The sequence below is a fragment of the Rhinolophus ferrumequinum genome (genome assembly GCF_004115265.2).
Source record: "Rhinolophus ferrumequinum isolate MPI-CBG mRhiFer1 chromosome 15 unlocalized genomic scaffold, mRhiFer1_v1.p scaffold_54_arrow_ctg1_1, whole genome shotgun sequence".
Classification (NCBI taxonomy): Eukaryota; Metazoa; Chordata; class Mammalia; order Chiroptera; family Rhinolophidae; genus Rhinolophus; species Rhinolophus ferrumequinum.
Window position 1 is genome coordinate 8,982,614 of NW_022680357.1, and position 16,298 is coordinate 8,998,911.

At 43.3% G+C, this 16,298-nt stretch overlaps 1 protein-coding gene across 3 annotated transcripts in view; it reads left to right on the forward strand.

Annotated features, from left to right (window-relative positions):
* ABAT (4-aminobutyrate aminotransferase) overlaps positions 1-16,298 on the forward strand; it is a 67,046-nt gene that overhangs the window by 22,170 nt on the left and 28,578 nt on the right. For all 3 annotated transcript variants that reach the window (XM_033101173.1, XM_033101175.1, XM_033101174.1), the window contains exons 2-4: positions 6,467-6,581; positions 13,212-13,309; positions 15,448-15,477. In XM_033101173.1, coding sequence (XP_032957064.1) covers positions 6,512-6,581; positions 13,212-13,309; positions 15,448-15,477 — 198 coding nt within the window. In that variant the 5' untranslated portion in view covers positions 6,467-6,511. The remainder of the gene's footprint in view (positions 1-6,466; positions 6,582-13,211; positions 13,310-15,447; positions 15,478-16,298) is intronic.

Genomic DNA, 16,298 nt, shown 5'->3' on the forward strand with positions numbered 1-16,298 from the left:
AGGGTCATGTGACTGACGGCCATTATGGCCACATCCAAAGCAAGGGTGAGTCTCCCTGTTTGGCTAGAATAGTTTTTTGGTTTTTTTCCAGAAGGTGATGAATCAGGGTGCTTTTTCATTGTTAGACTCTTGGACCGCCCCTTTGCTAGCTCTCGTGCCCCAAAATGTTTAAACAGTTGGCTAGAAGAATTGGGAAACAAGAAAGGGTTGGCAAACTCTTTCTGACAGATTAATGTTTAAAACACCCAGCAAGCATTGTCCATTACCTGGAGCTGTCCTATGTACTGTGGAGCCATAACAATGCCAGTTCTTCCACGCAGAGGACCTCAAATTCCATTGGGTGGGACAGGGCTCCTCGTGGAATTTGGGCCTCTGCACCCTGGAAGGGACAGCGGGGACAAGAGTTGGGGTGTAGGAGAAGTGCCAAGTGTGAACTAAGGTTGGAATTGCTGTTAGAGCCATGATAGGTCACCAGGAATGAGCATGTGGCCAAAAACCACAGATAGTGTTAACTTGAAGTTCTTTGTTCCTGGAAAAGAGACATGTGCTGGTCTGAGTTGTCTGAGGAGGTTTCTGGGTATGGACCAAAGCCACCAACCTAGAATGTGCCCAGATCTTGGTCTTCAAGCCCAGAAGGCCCTAACTTAGCACCACTCTCTCCAGCTGTGTGTCCTTGTGCAAGTGGCAAAACCTCTCTGGGCCTATCTCCTCACCTGAAAAATGGGAATAGTAGTATTTGCCTTCAAGGATTGGATGAGAGTGTGTGTTAAGCCTTGACGCAGTAGGCGTTCATTCATTAAATCATAGCAGATCACTACATACACGCATAAATGAAAGCTCCTTTGAATTACTGAAATGTTAAGGTATTTCCCAGGGACGGTAGGATACTGTCAGGCGCACACCCTAACACTGATCACCAACATGGGGTTTCCGAGTTGCCCACCATGCAGACCTGGAAGGAAAAAAATGGTGCCTTTGTTATACACTGGTGTTTGCATACTTTGCAGTTCATGGAGTCCTTAAAATGATTTGTGTTCTCTGAACAGGACATGTATCTCTTCCAATCACTCTGCTCTTACTTGTTTGTTTGTTGTTAGCCCTCTTATGGGGATGCAAGTTCATGTCCTTCAGCGTGGTATTCACAGGGCTTGGCACAGGTGCTCCGTAAAGGTTTGTAACTGAACACGCCAGTTTTAAAGGCCGGACCGTCTGTGGCTTTGGCCTGGGGCAGCTTATCCGCGTTGTCATAAGCACCCCTCCTAAAGCAGACTCTGTCCTCCTCGCTTGTAGGGTTGGGAATCCAAAACTAGCTCATTTGTTCACAGATGCTTCTTTCCTAATTCTTTCCTACCCCAGAACATTCAGAGGGCCTGCATTGGAAGGCTTGTCTGTTCTTTTTCTCCTTCACTTTGTTCACGGACTAGGGGGCGCTACTTGTCTTATGGCAGCGCTGTGTTCATCCTCCCTGCCATGTGTGATTTAAGTTCCCCTCATTCTCCCTGATGGAGCCTGGCAGGTGGGGGCAGAGGAGGCAGGGCAAACTGGGACACAGGTGGGTGAGGATGGACAAGGTCTGGGCAGACCAGCTCCTCTCTCGTGGAACCTGGAAGTTCAGGCTCATAGCAGGGCCACCACATATGCAAATAGCCCTTCCCAGCCCTGCAGGCCCTAGAAGAAATGCCTTCCCTACATGGTAGAGGGTTCTTTGGAAGCTGAGTTATGGTCTGCATTGACCTTCTCTGTCCTGTGTATGTTCTTCAGTTGGCCCTAACCAAACTGAGTGTCTCGTGACCTCGTGGGTGGGTTTCATTCTTCCCATTTGACAGATGAGGAAACTGAGGCTCTGTTGAGTTGAACAACTTACCCAGAGTCATCAAGCTAACAACATATGGCACATTTGTACCCAATTTCTGCTGCATGTGACTTTCTCAACTGCATCCTCCATCCTTCTTAGAAATCAACACTTGCCTTTTTCCAAGGACAGTATTCCTCGCCCCTTATACAATTAACCAATGATTGTATGATGCCCCAAAAGGCAGAGTCTAGGAAATTAGCAATGCAGGGAGGGAGAGCTGAGGCTGGGCTGCAGAGAGAGCCAGGGGAGGCTGCAGGAGCTGGGGTAGAGGAGGGAAGCCGGGGCCAAGAAGAAGCCTCTGTTCCAATGCGCCATCATCACAGCCCTAAGAATGGGGCCCTGTTAGCCATCTGCAGAGGCCCAGGGCTCTGTCTTTATTGGTTGCCATGGCGACCCCGGGCCTTGACGACAGAGGCCTACTTGGCTGAGTGTGTCATTGTGTCCCATTGAGTCTGCAGAAAAGCCAACGGCTGGGACTGCAGACTGGAAAGGAATGTCCCCAGCCTCTGGCAGCACTTTTGTCTCAGCCTCTAGAGCAGATAGGAGAATGAGAGAGTGCATCTGTGGTTCCCCAGAGAGGTCTGGTGGGTCCATTTCTAGCCAATGATGCATGCAAAGCTTTCGTGTTCCCAGGACAGTATAGCGGAGAGATGGGTCAGATACCATCTTCATAGGATGTCTGTGGAGCGTTTACTATTTATTCAATGATTGTTTGCAGCCAGGCACTGTTCTGGGGCTGGGGATACAGCAGTACGCCAAGTTGCAAGTCTCAGTTCACCACCCTCTGCTAGCCCACGAGGTGGGTTCAATTGGTACTATCCCCATTTTACAGATGAGGAAGCTGAGGCACAGAGAGGTTACTTAATATGCCTGAGGTCACACAGGAAGTAAAAGAGGCTGGGTTCATATTCAACACTGTGCATACCACTTTCTGAAATAGCCAGCATGGCTTCTTTCTCCCTGTATCTTTGAAATCTTAATTTTCAAAATAAGGACCCTTTCCAGGGATTTGAGGGCCGTGTAGTGTCGGGTCCACCATCCACCCCTTATGATGGTTAGTTCTCAACTCGCCTCAGGAGCTTCTCCTATGCCCAGATCACACCAGTGAGATGGGGGGGGGGGTAGCTGGTCTGGGTGGGGCCCTGTCAGAGGTGCAGAACTCCCAGCCAGATCACTGGTTCTGAGACCTTGGAGAAGCCCATTAACCTTCCGAGCCTGTCATACAAGGCAAACATAACAGGTGACTGAAATTACATGTGGAAGGTACATGGCGCCTAGTGCGTGAACAATAAGCAGCATGTAGTAAGTGAATAAAAAACAGTGGCTGATTTTCCAATCATTATTCATTCTCCAGAGCAACGTGGAAGGATTTGTTTGTTTGTTTGTTTGTTTTTAAAGCTTTTTATTATGGAAAACATTGAGTATATGTAAAAATAGAATACAATATCATAGATCCTCATATCAAGGATTTTTTAACATACTTATTTTTTGCCCTTTCTGATCCTTTTCTGACCATTATTCATCTTCCCTCCAGAGCACCGTGAGAGGATTTTTTAAATATATTAATTTTTTGCCCTTTCACCTGAATCCTATCACCTTATGGATTTAAACATTGCGTCCTCCCATTCCATCCCACCTCCAGATGCTCAATGCTGATAAGAGGGAATATAGAAAACTAATTAGCATTTTAATTGAAGGAAGAATGATGGGGAGAAGTGGGCCGACTGGAGAATTGGTGGAGAACTGGCTATCAGGTTGGATCCTCTTGTTTTGACCGAGACCCACAGTAAGAAACAGCATTGGCAGGTCCACTGCATGCCTGAAAAACAGAAATTACCCTCACTTGCCATGCACGTGGATGGTCTCTTTGCTACTTACGTTATTGATTGATTTAAATTTCTCTTTCAGTTCTGATCATGTCATGGAAAAAAGTCCCTGTTTGATGCTAGCCTGCCTTTAACAGCTGTCTCCCATTCCAGGAGAAAGAGAGCTGAGCTGAGGCCTGAAACCTTGGACCGTCAACTAGACCCAGCTTTTAGTTTAATAACCTGCCTTGACTTTATACCGTTTTTTTCCCCAATCACCTTTGTTTGTGGCAAATGACACTTTGAGGGAGGGTGGTGGGGTGGTGATTGGAAAAGTTTCCAGGGAATACACTTTATTTAAATTTTAAAAAGCAAGTTGATTGCAAAGACATATGTTAAGTAAATCTCCCAGGTTTCCAAGGTGCATCTCAGGTAACACATGACTGGCATCGTAACTCCGCCAGAATTAATCTCTCTGTGTTCCCAGGGCACCTGGCTCATACGAGCAGATAGTCATGATTCCGTTATTCCATTTTGTCTTATACAGAATTAGTTGTTGACAGTGAACTGGAAAATTTTTATAGACTGTACATATCTTGCCGGGTTATTTGAAGAATTTATGGACACAACGGATGAAGCAGCCTACCGTGTTTCCCCGAAAATAAGACCTAGCCGGACAATCAGCTCTAATGTATCTTTTGGAGCAAAAATTAACATGAGACATTGTCTGATATAAGACCCAGTATTATATTATATTGTATTATATCATATTATATTATGTTATAATACCCAGTCTTATATTATAGTAAAATAAGACCAGGTCTTATGTTAAGTTTTGCTCCAAAATGTGCATTAAAGCTGATGGTCCGGCTAGATCTTATTTTCGGGGAAACACGGTAGTACACTTCCCCCTTCATTCCTCCACCGCTAAGTTAGGAGCTTTGGAAAGACAGAAGCGTTTTATCCATCTTAGGTTCTTCTGTACCTAAATAATGCTGTGTCTGGCCTGTAACAGGAGCCTAATTAATTTTTGTTGATTGAATTAATAGACTAGGGAAAATGAACAAAAGACGTTAACTCTGCTGATGTTGGAAATACATTATACTGAGAGTTCATGTCCGATAGAGATCAGGTTCCGTTATAAGGTGGATTTCAACTGCGGATGGCACCGGGATAAAATGGCACCGGGATATATTTCACAATGTGACATTTTGTAGTTGAAAGTGTGCAGGTGTGACTCTCCCCTTTGCAGAGCGTTCAGATGTTAATACGTGAATTCTCTGAGATTCTCCCATTTTTAAAAACACTGTAATGGAATTGAATTGTGTGGCATGTGAGAGAAATGGTTTTAAGTGAGAGACAGCAACTGCTCTCTCCATATACTTACCACGCTGCTAAATTAACAGGCTTGCATTGAGTTAGATATTCTGGAATAGATGAAAAAAAAAATCAAGAAAAGAGTATGTTTTCTCAGTTAATTTGTGGTCACACTTTCCAAGCCCATGATTTTCTCAACAATATGTCCTCTAGTGAAGAGCAATAAAATTTCCTCTCTGAAATAATTTGCGTTCATCAAGCCCCGTATCTACTACAGTTAGTTATTCGCTGAATTAATGGATATGTTGTAATGAGTAAAAGCAATGGCTTCAGGGGTCACACAATCCCAAGGTATCCTGTGACCAAGAGCAAACACCATAATCCCTCTGAGCTTCCATCTGTTTATCTCTGAAATAGGGACCCTGACTCCCTGTTGCTGTGTAGAGGAGCTATCCAGTTTGCCTGGACTCTTCCAGTTTCAAAACAGAAAGTCCCACCTCCCGGGAACTGTCTGTCTTGAGCAAACTTGGGATGATTGGTAGTGCTGGAGATGGACACCCCCCCCAAAAAAAATGAGCCACCAGATACTCTCCTGGGTCCACAGGATTCCCAGACAGCCCAACAATGTTCTGTGTGGCAAGACGGCAAAGAGAGCTCCCAGCTTCCCACATTGATGTCTGCTCTGAAGTTTCCTCCGTCTTGGTCCTTCCATTGTGCAGAACACAGACTTGCTTTGCTTGTCCCAGGTGGATGATGCACTGAGCTTTCCTACAGAGGGACCTCAAGCCAATTCTATGCCCTCTCTTTTTCCATCTAGAAAATGGGCGTAATCATCCTACTTGGTGTTAACTTAAAAATGAAAAGGCTTTCAAAGTGAGAGGCAAACAGCATTTACTTGAGATCAATAAGAACAGCTATTCAGGATGCACTGATTCAGGCAGAAGCCCAAATACTGTCCCGGTTAGGAGACAAAGGTGATGGGTATTTATGAGAAAGGGAAGGAGAGCAATTACATCAGTAGAAGCAAGGTATTTCTATTGGCGCAGATAACATAATGACATTAGTTCTAAACAATGTCTTTAATTTTCAGTCCGGTAGTCATCTCTGCTTTTTGTTATCTTTGCAAGCGAGTTTTTGGGGAAAAAGTTTGCTTTAATCCCAGTCCAAAGTTTATTTTGTCCTATTGTAACATTCCAAGGTTTGAGGCATAAGACATGCAAGGCAGTCCCTCTGGCAGGGCAGCTTCAGCTCCATTTTAAAGTGGCTCTGTTTTTTTGGTTTTTTTGTTTGTTTGTTTTTTGACCCTGGGGTATCATCAAGGTCAAATGACAATGCACATGAATGGGCTTTGATTTCAAGTGTATATTCAGTGGAAAGCAAAGGATTTAATGTCAGAAGAACCTTCTCCACTATCTGGTGGGGGGCGGGATCCTGGGTCCGAGGGGAAGTGGTCTTCACTGGCCTAACTCAGCATTTCTGGTTCTTTCAGGGCAAGAGTGTGTGACGGGGGTCTCTGTTCCTGAAGGAGGGGGCCATGGCCTCCATGTTGCTCACGCAGAGGCTGGTCTGCAGCTTCCAGCACAACTATCGCCTGTTTGTGCCAGGTAAGCCCTGGGGGTCTTGGCAAGAACTGGTCCTAGCAGAAGCTATAATCCAGACTAGGGATTCCAGACTGGATGAATCCTTGGGGATAAATAGACTGGCCAGTCAATGCTTCTGGTGCTGTCCCACCATTCCCCATAAAACGGTCCTCATCACCTTCCTTCCCCTTCTCCCATCTCTGCCACATGCTTCTGACCCCAAGTGGACAGCTCTGCAGTGGGCAGGGAGCTGATCCCTCCTGGAGCCACACTTGCATGGAGATAGTGGTCCCAGCTAGAAGGGCCCAGGCTATCCCCTTAGGGACCGTTGGGCAAAACACATAGCTTGAGCTGCTGCCAAAAAAGCAACAAAAGTCCTTGTAATTGACGTAAAGGCCAACTGTGCTTCATGGGCACTGGACAGGAAGTGGTCTCCCAGGAATGCCATCCCCCCCACCTCCTCACACCGCACACCCAGTCGGCTATCCGCACCAGCTCATTGTGTCCTGCAGTCTCTCTCAGATGCTCCCATTTCTCTCTGTCTCACTGCGTTCAGGCGACTTAGCCAAGTGAGCTTCATTTAGTGAGCATCCTGCATGAAACCTCCCTCCTGGTCGTCCCACGAGGAAGGTAGGAGTGAATCCCATTTTACAGGTGGAACAACTGAGGCTCAGAGAAGCAAAGTCATTTGCCCAAGATCTCACAGCCACCCGAATGCAAGTGAGTCTGTCTCCAAACGCTGAGTTATCCCTCCTCTGGGTGCTTCCATGTAGTTCCAGGAGAGGGAGAGGCTAGCAGTAGCCTCCCTTCAGACACCCTGTGCTTCCAGTCTGCCCCCAGTTCTCCCAGAGCCCCCTGCCTGTCATCGAAGTGTCCCCTTATTGTTGTCAGTCCTGTCTGCCTTCTGAAGACAAATTGCTAAAGAAGAATGTGGACTGCTAGTATTTGTGCCCTGGATAGGATAAAAAGCAGGAATGTTCACTCCTCTCCTCGGAGTATTAGCAGGCTTTATTTTTAAATAAATGTGCTATTTTGGGACAATTTAAGATGTACAGAGGATTTGTAAAGGTATTCTAGAGAGATCCCATATGCCCCTCACCCACTCAGTGTCCCCTGTTGTCACCAACTTACATCACAAGGGTGCTCTTGTCCAAAACTAAGAAACTGACCTTGGCACATCACCATTAACTAAACTCCAGTCCTCTCTTTGGATTTCACCAGTTTTTCTCTTAATACCTCTTTCTGTGCCAGGATCCAACCCAGGTTTCCACATTGCATTCCGTTGTCATATCTCCCTAGTCTGCTCTGCTCTGACAGTTTCTCAGTCTTTCCTTGTTGATCGTGACCTTGACAGCTTTGCAGGGTTATGAGTAGGTTTCGAGGTTTTGTTTTGTCTTATTTAATTATAAAAGAAGCATACCAATGCTTACCCATTATTACGTTAAAAATAACCCGAAACCAGAACAATGCAGGTGTGGTGTGTTCCAAGTAGTAGGAGGGAGAGTCGCGGGCATGGAAGATTCCTTCATTCCATAAGTAGCACTGCTGAGCAACCTACCGTGTTTCCCCGAAACTAGGACCCAACCGGAAAATAAGCCCTAGCTTGATTTTAATGCATCTTTTGGAGCAAAAACTAATATAAGACCCAGGCCCAGTCTTATTTTCGGGGAAATACATTGCTTAGTGCCGAGTGCTGCTGGACTAGGTGCTGAGGATATACCAGAGAAAAGAGCTCCGCCCCCTGGAGGGGGGCGGGGTTCCAGCTTGGTGGCACATGTGGCTCAGCCTTTGAAAGTCATTCACAAGGACACCTGAGCCTTTCCAAGGAAACGACTAGGAAAGAGAGGTGGATTGGAACTCATAAGATGGGGCTACTGACTCCATCCACCTGTTAGACAAGTGAGCCTAACCAGGGTGCAGAACTTCTCCAAGCCTCAATTTTCTCATCAGGAAAGTAGGGATAATAAGGGTATCCTCCCTTCACAAATCTCTTGTAGCAGAAGAAATGGTTCCCGTGAAACTACTTCATTGATATTTACAGTAAGATGGGGAGTATCCTCGCTCCCATTTTATCAGCATGGATGCAGAGACACGATGCAAAAAGCAGAAGTAACTAAGCCAGAGTTGCTCAGTTCTGCATTTTCTTGGCTGGAGTTGGATCTTTTTTGGCATGCTTGTGCCTGATTTAGAAAACCATACAGTGAGATTTTTCTTATTTTCTTTTGGCCTATCAATTTGGCCTATCTAGTAAGATGGATGAATGGATGGATGGGTGGATAGATAGATAGATAGATAGATAGATAGATAGATAGATAGATAGATAGATAGATAGATAGATAGAGGTTTTTTTTTAATACTAAGACAGTGTTGACAAAGATACAGGAATCTGTGCTCTATCATACATGTTAAGTAACTAACAATAGTCCTCACCACAACTCCATAAAACAGGAAACTGAGACTCAAATTAAGTAACTTGCCCAGAGCTAGCAAGGGGCTGAACCAGGCTTTGAGCCAGTCTGGCTCCAGGACTCACACACTTAACCACTGTATTAATTACCTTGTGTGACATACAACAAATACCCCCATACCTAATAGGTTGAAGTAACACATATTTATCATCTCATAATTTTTATGGGTTAGGAATCCAGGAGCGGCGTACTGAGTCCTCCAGCTCCAGGCATCTCATTAGGGGGCAGTTGAGCTGTTAGCTGATGTTGTGATCTCACCTGAGGATCACCATCAGAACCGGGCTCCACTTCCAAGCTCACTGATGTCGGTGTGCTGGATTCAAGGTCACGTGGACCTCTTCCTAGGGCAGCTCACCACATGGCAGCTGCTTCCTTGGAGTGAGAGAGAGCAGGAGAGTGCCCAGGTTAACAGCCTCAGCCTGGAAGCACACCTACTGTGTGCAGATGCTTCCGTGTGTGTGTCTCTACCCATCGGAGTGCTGAGGAGCCATTAAACATGATGAAGCCATTAAACACTGTTCGTGGCCTGAGACAGTGTTCCCAATGGCATTGTTTTATTCCACTACCACCACCGTCTTATATTGACAAACAGAGTACAAGAGACTGGCAGACTAGCCAGCAAAATGGTTATCTCTAGGTTCTGAAACTAGATGTGTTTGGTGGTTGGTTTTGTTTTTTGATTTGGGGTTTTTGGGTTTTTTTTCATTGTTGCCTATTGCTATTTTCCTCAATGAGCATGTTATCAAAAAATAAGTGGGGTGGACAGTTGGGGGGGAAGATGAGATTGTTTAAAAGAGAAGGAGAGCAAACAATTCCAGGTGAACTTGACTTTGGCCAGGCTCATACCCTTGCTGTTTGGGAAAATTACATTCATTTATTACCCTCAGTATAAAGATCAAGAGGACGTTAGAAACGTTTGATGGCTGTTTTTATAGTTTGGAGTTAATAATTGACTCTGGAATGGTACGGTCACTGAGGGTGGCAAGCATCATTATTGGACCCAGAGAGCTGTGTGTCAGGGCGTCTCCCTGCCTACTGGGGGTGCTGTTTTATTCATGAATGAAAATTCTGGATCATTCACTATTAATTCAAACTTCTTTTCCTTTCTTGTGCTTCTGATAGTAATTTGCCTTTCGGGGAAGTGAATTGTTTTGCTGCAAATGTTTCATTTCAAAGATTCACACTACATGAAATCGAAAATAGCATCAGTTACATTCACAGTATCTGGGAAAGGAGAGGTCAGACGGACAAATTTCCAGCTTAGCCACTTGCCAGTTGTGTGACTTCGGGCAAGTTAATTGACCTTTCTGAGCTTTCATGTCTTCTTCTGTAATAGGGGAATAATAATTTTACCTCCTAGGGGGTTGTGAGGATTAAATCCTTGTAACGTTGTTACCTCCTGGTATGTACAAATCCTTGTACCTCCTGGTACGTTCACCACAAGTGCTCGATAAATGGACATCTGCTCTTGTGACTTGATGTAAGAGATCTCAGAAAAGCCTTCCTCGATCACTCAAATCTTGTTTTTTTCTCTTCTGGTTTATGGCGTTATATACCATCAAGAGAATTAAGAGGACATTATATATCATCATTGGTATTGTGTTGGTATTTGGTTGTATTAGTATTTGGTTATTTTCCTCTATAAAAAGTCAAAATTGAGACACAGTAGGAAAAGCAGAAGTATTAGACCTGGGTTCAAATCCTGGCTTTGCAACTCACTAAGCAGTGTGACCTTGGGAAAGTTGCTTAACCTCTCTGATCATCGTAAAATGGGAAAAATAATACCATCTCATAAGTGGGTTGTGGATTAATTAAAAGAGTTGGTGAGAGTTTGCCTAAGTAGGGCCTGCCTGGCACACAGGAGGGGCCGAATACATGTTAGCTTCCCCATCTTCCTTTCTCTGATGGCACAGTTGCCAACACACTTACCAGGCTCTGATTTTCAGGAGTTCTGCCCAGCGTTCTTGGCCCTCTTCCATCCATACCCACAAAGACTTGGCACATGGTAGGAACCAATGAAGTTCTTAGAACAACCCCATCTGCCTTGCACCTGTCCTTGGACATCCCCATCCCGGTGGACCGGTTGTCACCTTCTCTCCACCACCTCTCCCCACCTCAACTCCCAGTTCCCATTTAACTCGTTGTCTTGGCATCCTCATAGTTGCAGCTCCCACTGCTAACTACTTCCATTCCCATTATTCCCACTTTCCAATTCCCAAGAAATCTGATTGCGACACTGTGATGTCAGGACATTTTCTGGAGAAAGGAAGGACTTGCATGTCCTCATTTGGAGGACAGCTTGCTAATTTTGAATATTTTACTTTCCCCCTTTACTGAAACAAAGCAAGGTCATCACCAGTTAAGAGCTATTTGTATCCAGGATTGCATCCCTGTTTTATGCAGGCCTAGTTGGAATCAGCTTTGACCAGTAACCCTGAGTTCTGGCCAAGGAAGAGATAACCAGTTGAGTGTAAAAAAAAAAAAAAAAAAAGTTATCAATATGTTCCATGACCCTTAGCTCTCTGCTAATAGAATCAGCTCTTTAGAAATTCTCTTTTCGTTATAAGATCAAACAGAAGACAACAAAAGCTGGTTTCTTCATGCCTTAAAATAAGGATACCGTTGGATTTGAACTGGACTTGACATTCAAAGGACTACATAATTTATTACATTACGTAATGAATTCAGAAACCTTCTTTGATATCCAAAGCAATTGTGGAAAATTAAGCATGAATTTAAATATATTTTCTAATATCATGGCTTTGTATGGTTTGGCAAGCTCTGTGTGTGTGTGTGTGTGTGTGTGTGTGTGTGTGTGTGTGTTTCTGTCTGTCTGTGTTTGTGTGTCAGCGAGAAAGAGATACTAGCATGTTTCTTTGCCTCTCTGAGTTTTAGTTTCCTCTCCTATGTAATGGAAGCAATAATGACTCCCCCTAAAAGTTGTAAAGATGAAATGAGATCACATGTATGATTTATATAAAGTGTCTAATGATTCCTTAGTTTGATGCAATTATGGCAACCCAAGTAAGTGGAACTAACATTTCAAAACGACCAAGTATGTACCAGGAAAATAAAAGATGACCAGGGACATTAAAGGGATTTCTAGAGGTTACTGGTTGTAAATCATTACCCACTTCTCTCACATTCATAATGCTGTCTTGCACTCAGGGATCCATGAGACTTAGGTTGAGTCTACCCTTTATGTCTCAGCCACATGCTAAGCTAAAAAGCTTTGTAATGGTTAGCCTGGGAACTCAAACACCCTCTGTACGGTTATTACTATGCAAAAAAAAATGTAAAATGAATTTCAGGCATATGACTTATGCCCCAAACTTTTTTTTTTTAACAAAAAATCCTCTCTAAGTGGGGACCACCTGAATTTAGACATCTGATTATTCTCTCCTGAATGATTTTTCGTTGTTCCAACTAGATGCACAATTTGAGGAAGTTGCTGCTGACACCTAGTGGGTGGAGGCCAGAGATACAACTAAACGTCTTACAACACACAGATGGGCCCCCACAACAGAGAATTATCTGGCCCAAAGTATCAATAGTACTGAGGTTCAGATACTTTGGTCTCTATATATGTTTGGATATAGATGAAATTTTTCCAAAATTTGGATGATTTTTATAATCTGATTTTTCACATTCTGCACCTTTCCATGTCCATAAATATGCAAACTGTCTATCTTGAAACTATTAACAGATGCATAATATTCCATTGTCCACACAATGGTGGAATATGTCATTACTCAATTCAGCTACCCTCCATTGTTGGACATTTAGGCTGTTTTCTCTTTATTGTTGTTTGAGACAGTACTATTATGAATATTTTAAACCTCCATCTTCGTGCACTGGTCTCACTATTTTTTTAGGATGAATCCTAAACTATGAGATTGCTCGGTCAAAAGGAATAGGAAGCTGGCATCTGCTTACACTCCCACCAGCAGCTCGTTAGCATGCCTGTTTGCCTCCACCATCACTGGCACTGGGCTTTTCCATTTTTAAATCTTCAGTGTTTTTGTGGTACCCAAGTCTGGCCAGACTCAGTGTCCTGGGGCAGTCTGGCTGGGACAGGGTTGAGGTTCTGGTACTGCCTCTGTTGGGGACATTGGGTGTTTGTTAGGGCAGAATTCTCATTATATCTGCTATCACCAGGGGTTCTTATCACCTTTTTTCACTACAGGATCCAGACATATCAGTCAGGCTGCAGCCAAAGTTGACGTTGAATTTGATTATGATGGGCCTTTGATGAAGACAGAAGTTCCAGGGCCCAGATCTCGGGTGAGTTGAACACATCTGAGTGATGTGTTTCAGAAACGAGCAAAAGACGTCCATGAGATAAAAACACAGCTGAGCTTAGGGACTGTATTCTTAGCTGCTTTCAGAGGGTCCACCAGTAGAGATCTGGGACATTAAGCCATTCTGCCTTAAGAAGTCAAAGAAGGCTGCCTAGAGGAGATGTATCAGTTAGCTATTGCCATAATCATGCTGTGCAACAAATAATCACAAAACCTCGGGAGCCTACAGACTGCTTCTCATGCATCTAGGATTAACTGGGAGTTGGGGAGGCAACTCTGTTGGGCCCATCTCCATACCTGGGGAATGATTGACCATCGGTTGGTATAGACTAGGCTTGTCTTGGTCCCTGCAGTGACTTGGCTCTGCTCCATGTGTCTCTCCTCCTTCAACAAGCTGGGCTGGGCTTGTTCTCATGGTGATTGCAGAGGAGAGCATGCTATGGGTCTCTTGAGGCCCAGGCTTCACCCTGGCCCACCGTCACTTCCACCTTGTTCTGTTGGCCAAAGCAAGTCATATGGCTGGCTATGAGTCCAGAGTCAAGGGCTGGAGCAGAACATCCCACCAGCAGTGGAAGAACATGGCAACGATATATGGCACTGGACCTGGTTAGCAAATGCCCTTGAACTTGACCTTGAAGAATAAAAAGGAGGGATTTGCCAAAGGAATGCATTCTCTTCTAGGCAAGGGGCATGGTATGTGGAGAGGCATACAGGGTGACAGAACATGGCATGTGAGAGGCATTGGGCAGTTCTGAATCCCTGGAGTAGATTTTAGTGTGTGAGATGGAAGAGACACAAATGAATCAGATGAGGGAGGTTGGAGCTTCTCACAGATGCCACAAAACCCATATATAACACATTTTGGAAGGCTGACTAACCTTGACTCTGTGTTGTGATATGCAATACTGTTTCTAATGTTTGCACCTAAAAAATATTAATAACAGTGTAAACCTTTTTAATACAAATTAATCTTTTTTCTTTGCATATTTTGCAGATTTTATCCAGGGTCATTCTTTTAGTTTCAAAGAGACCACTTTTGTCATTGCAGCTGTTTTGTAAATCCAGAAATATTTTTACTGATAAATAATTGTAGTTATTGTGTTTGCTAACAAAAGGAGAGACTTTTTCATGCATATTTCTATTGGGGAACAGTGGGTTTTAATTTAATAGTAGTGTAATACTTGGAATAATTTTTTATATTGTTGTCATTAATATTTTCTATTTTTATGTGGAAATATATAACTTTTTGACTAAATGCTAAAGTTTATTTTACTTTGAATCACTTTTAGCGATGAAATCTTTATACTATTAAAGCAACTGGTTTGTTATTCCCAGTTTCTATGTAGAATTGTACATTGTTTTCTTTTTTGTTGCTTTTTTAAAGCTTTTATTGGGGAAGGGGAACAGGACTTTATTGGGGAACAGTGTATACTTTCAGGACTTTTTCCAAGTCAAGTTGTTGTCCTTTCAGTCTTAGTTGTGGAGGGCGCCATTCAGCTCCAGGTCCAGTTGCTGTTGTTAGTTGCAGGGGGCACAGCCCACCATCCCTTGCTGGAGTCGATGAGTCAAACCAGCAGCCTTGTCGTTGAGAGCCCACTGGCCCATGTGGGAATCGAACTGGCAGCCTTCGGCGTTAGGAGCACAGAGCTCCAACTGCCTGAGCCACTGGGCCGTCCCCTGTACAGTGGTTTTTGGAGTGTTCAGGTTATAATTATGAATGGGTCTCTGAACATTTACATTTTCAGTTGATTTTGTTTTTCTAACAGAGTATTAAAGCCTATTTTCCTGAATGAAAAAAGAACCAGTGCTTTTATGGCCACTACATAAACGCCTTCAGCTTAATTTTTTTTGTTGTTAAATATTTTAGTTTGATTGTTATCTTCCAAGTGTCTACATCTCCCGTATGTCTGTTGTACTGGTAATTTAACTGGCAGGAGTAGTTTCCTGCCAACAATGTATATTAAGCAATTTAAAAATATTTGTAATATTGTTGGCTAATTAACTATTAATTTATTGGCATGAAAGGGGGGAAGCTCCAAGACTTGGGCAGACATGCAATATTTTAAGCTACTTTGGAAGAGTGTGTCCTTGCTATAATACTTTTGCTCTTCTTGCCCGCAGGAGTTAATGAAACAGCTGAATATAATTCAAGTAAGTGGAGATGAGATAGCATTCCTTCCGTTGCTTCTCTATTACAATTTCACTGAGAGACACAGATGCTTACTTTGTGCTGGCTCTTTTCCAAACGACAAAAGGAAAATGCAGCTGACTTTTATTCTGAACCTTTTTTTCCTAATTTTCCTTGTGATTGCTTCTTTGACTCATTCATCATTTATGTGTTGTTTCTTTCCCACATTTTGGTGACCTTCCCAAATTTCTTCCTGTTATTTCTAATTTCATTGCATCATGGTTGGAGAACATAGTTTGTGTGAGTTGGGTCCTTTTAAATTTATTGGGCCTTTTTAATAGCTTAGCATATGGTCTGTCCTGGAAAACATTCCGTATGTGCTTGAGAAGAATATGTACTCTCCCATTGTTGGATGGAGTGTTCTATAGATGTTTGTGAGATCTATTGGTATAGAGTGTTGTTCAAGTCTATTTCCATGTTAATCTTCTGCCTAATTGTTCTATCTATTATTGAAAGCCATGTATCGAAGTCTCCCAACTATTCTTGTGGAACTGTTTTTCTCTTCAATTCTGTTTTTGCTTCATGGATTTGGGGGCTGTGTTATTAGGTACTTATATGTTTATAATTGTTATATCTTCTCGAGGGACTGATCCTTTTGTCATCATAAAATGTCATCTCTCTTTACCTCTAGTAAAATTTTTTTTGATTTGTTATTAGTACAAATCATTCCAGCTTTCTTCTGATTGCTCTGAGAATCGTATATCTTTTTTCATCCTTTTACTTTCAACCTATTTGTATTCTTGAATCTAAAGAATGTCACATGTCAACAGCTTATAGCTGAATC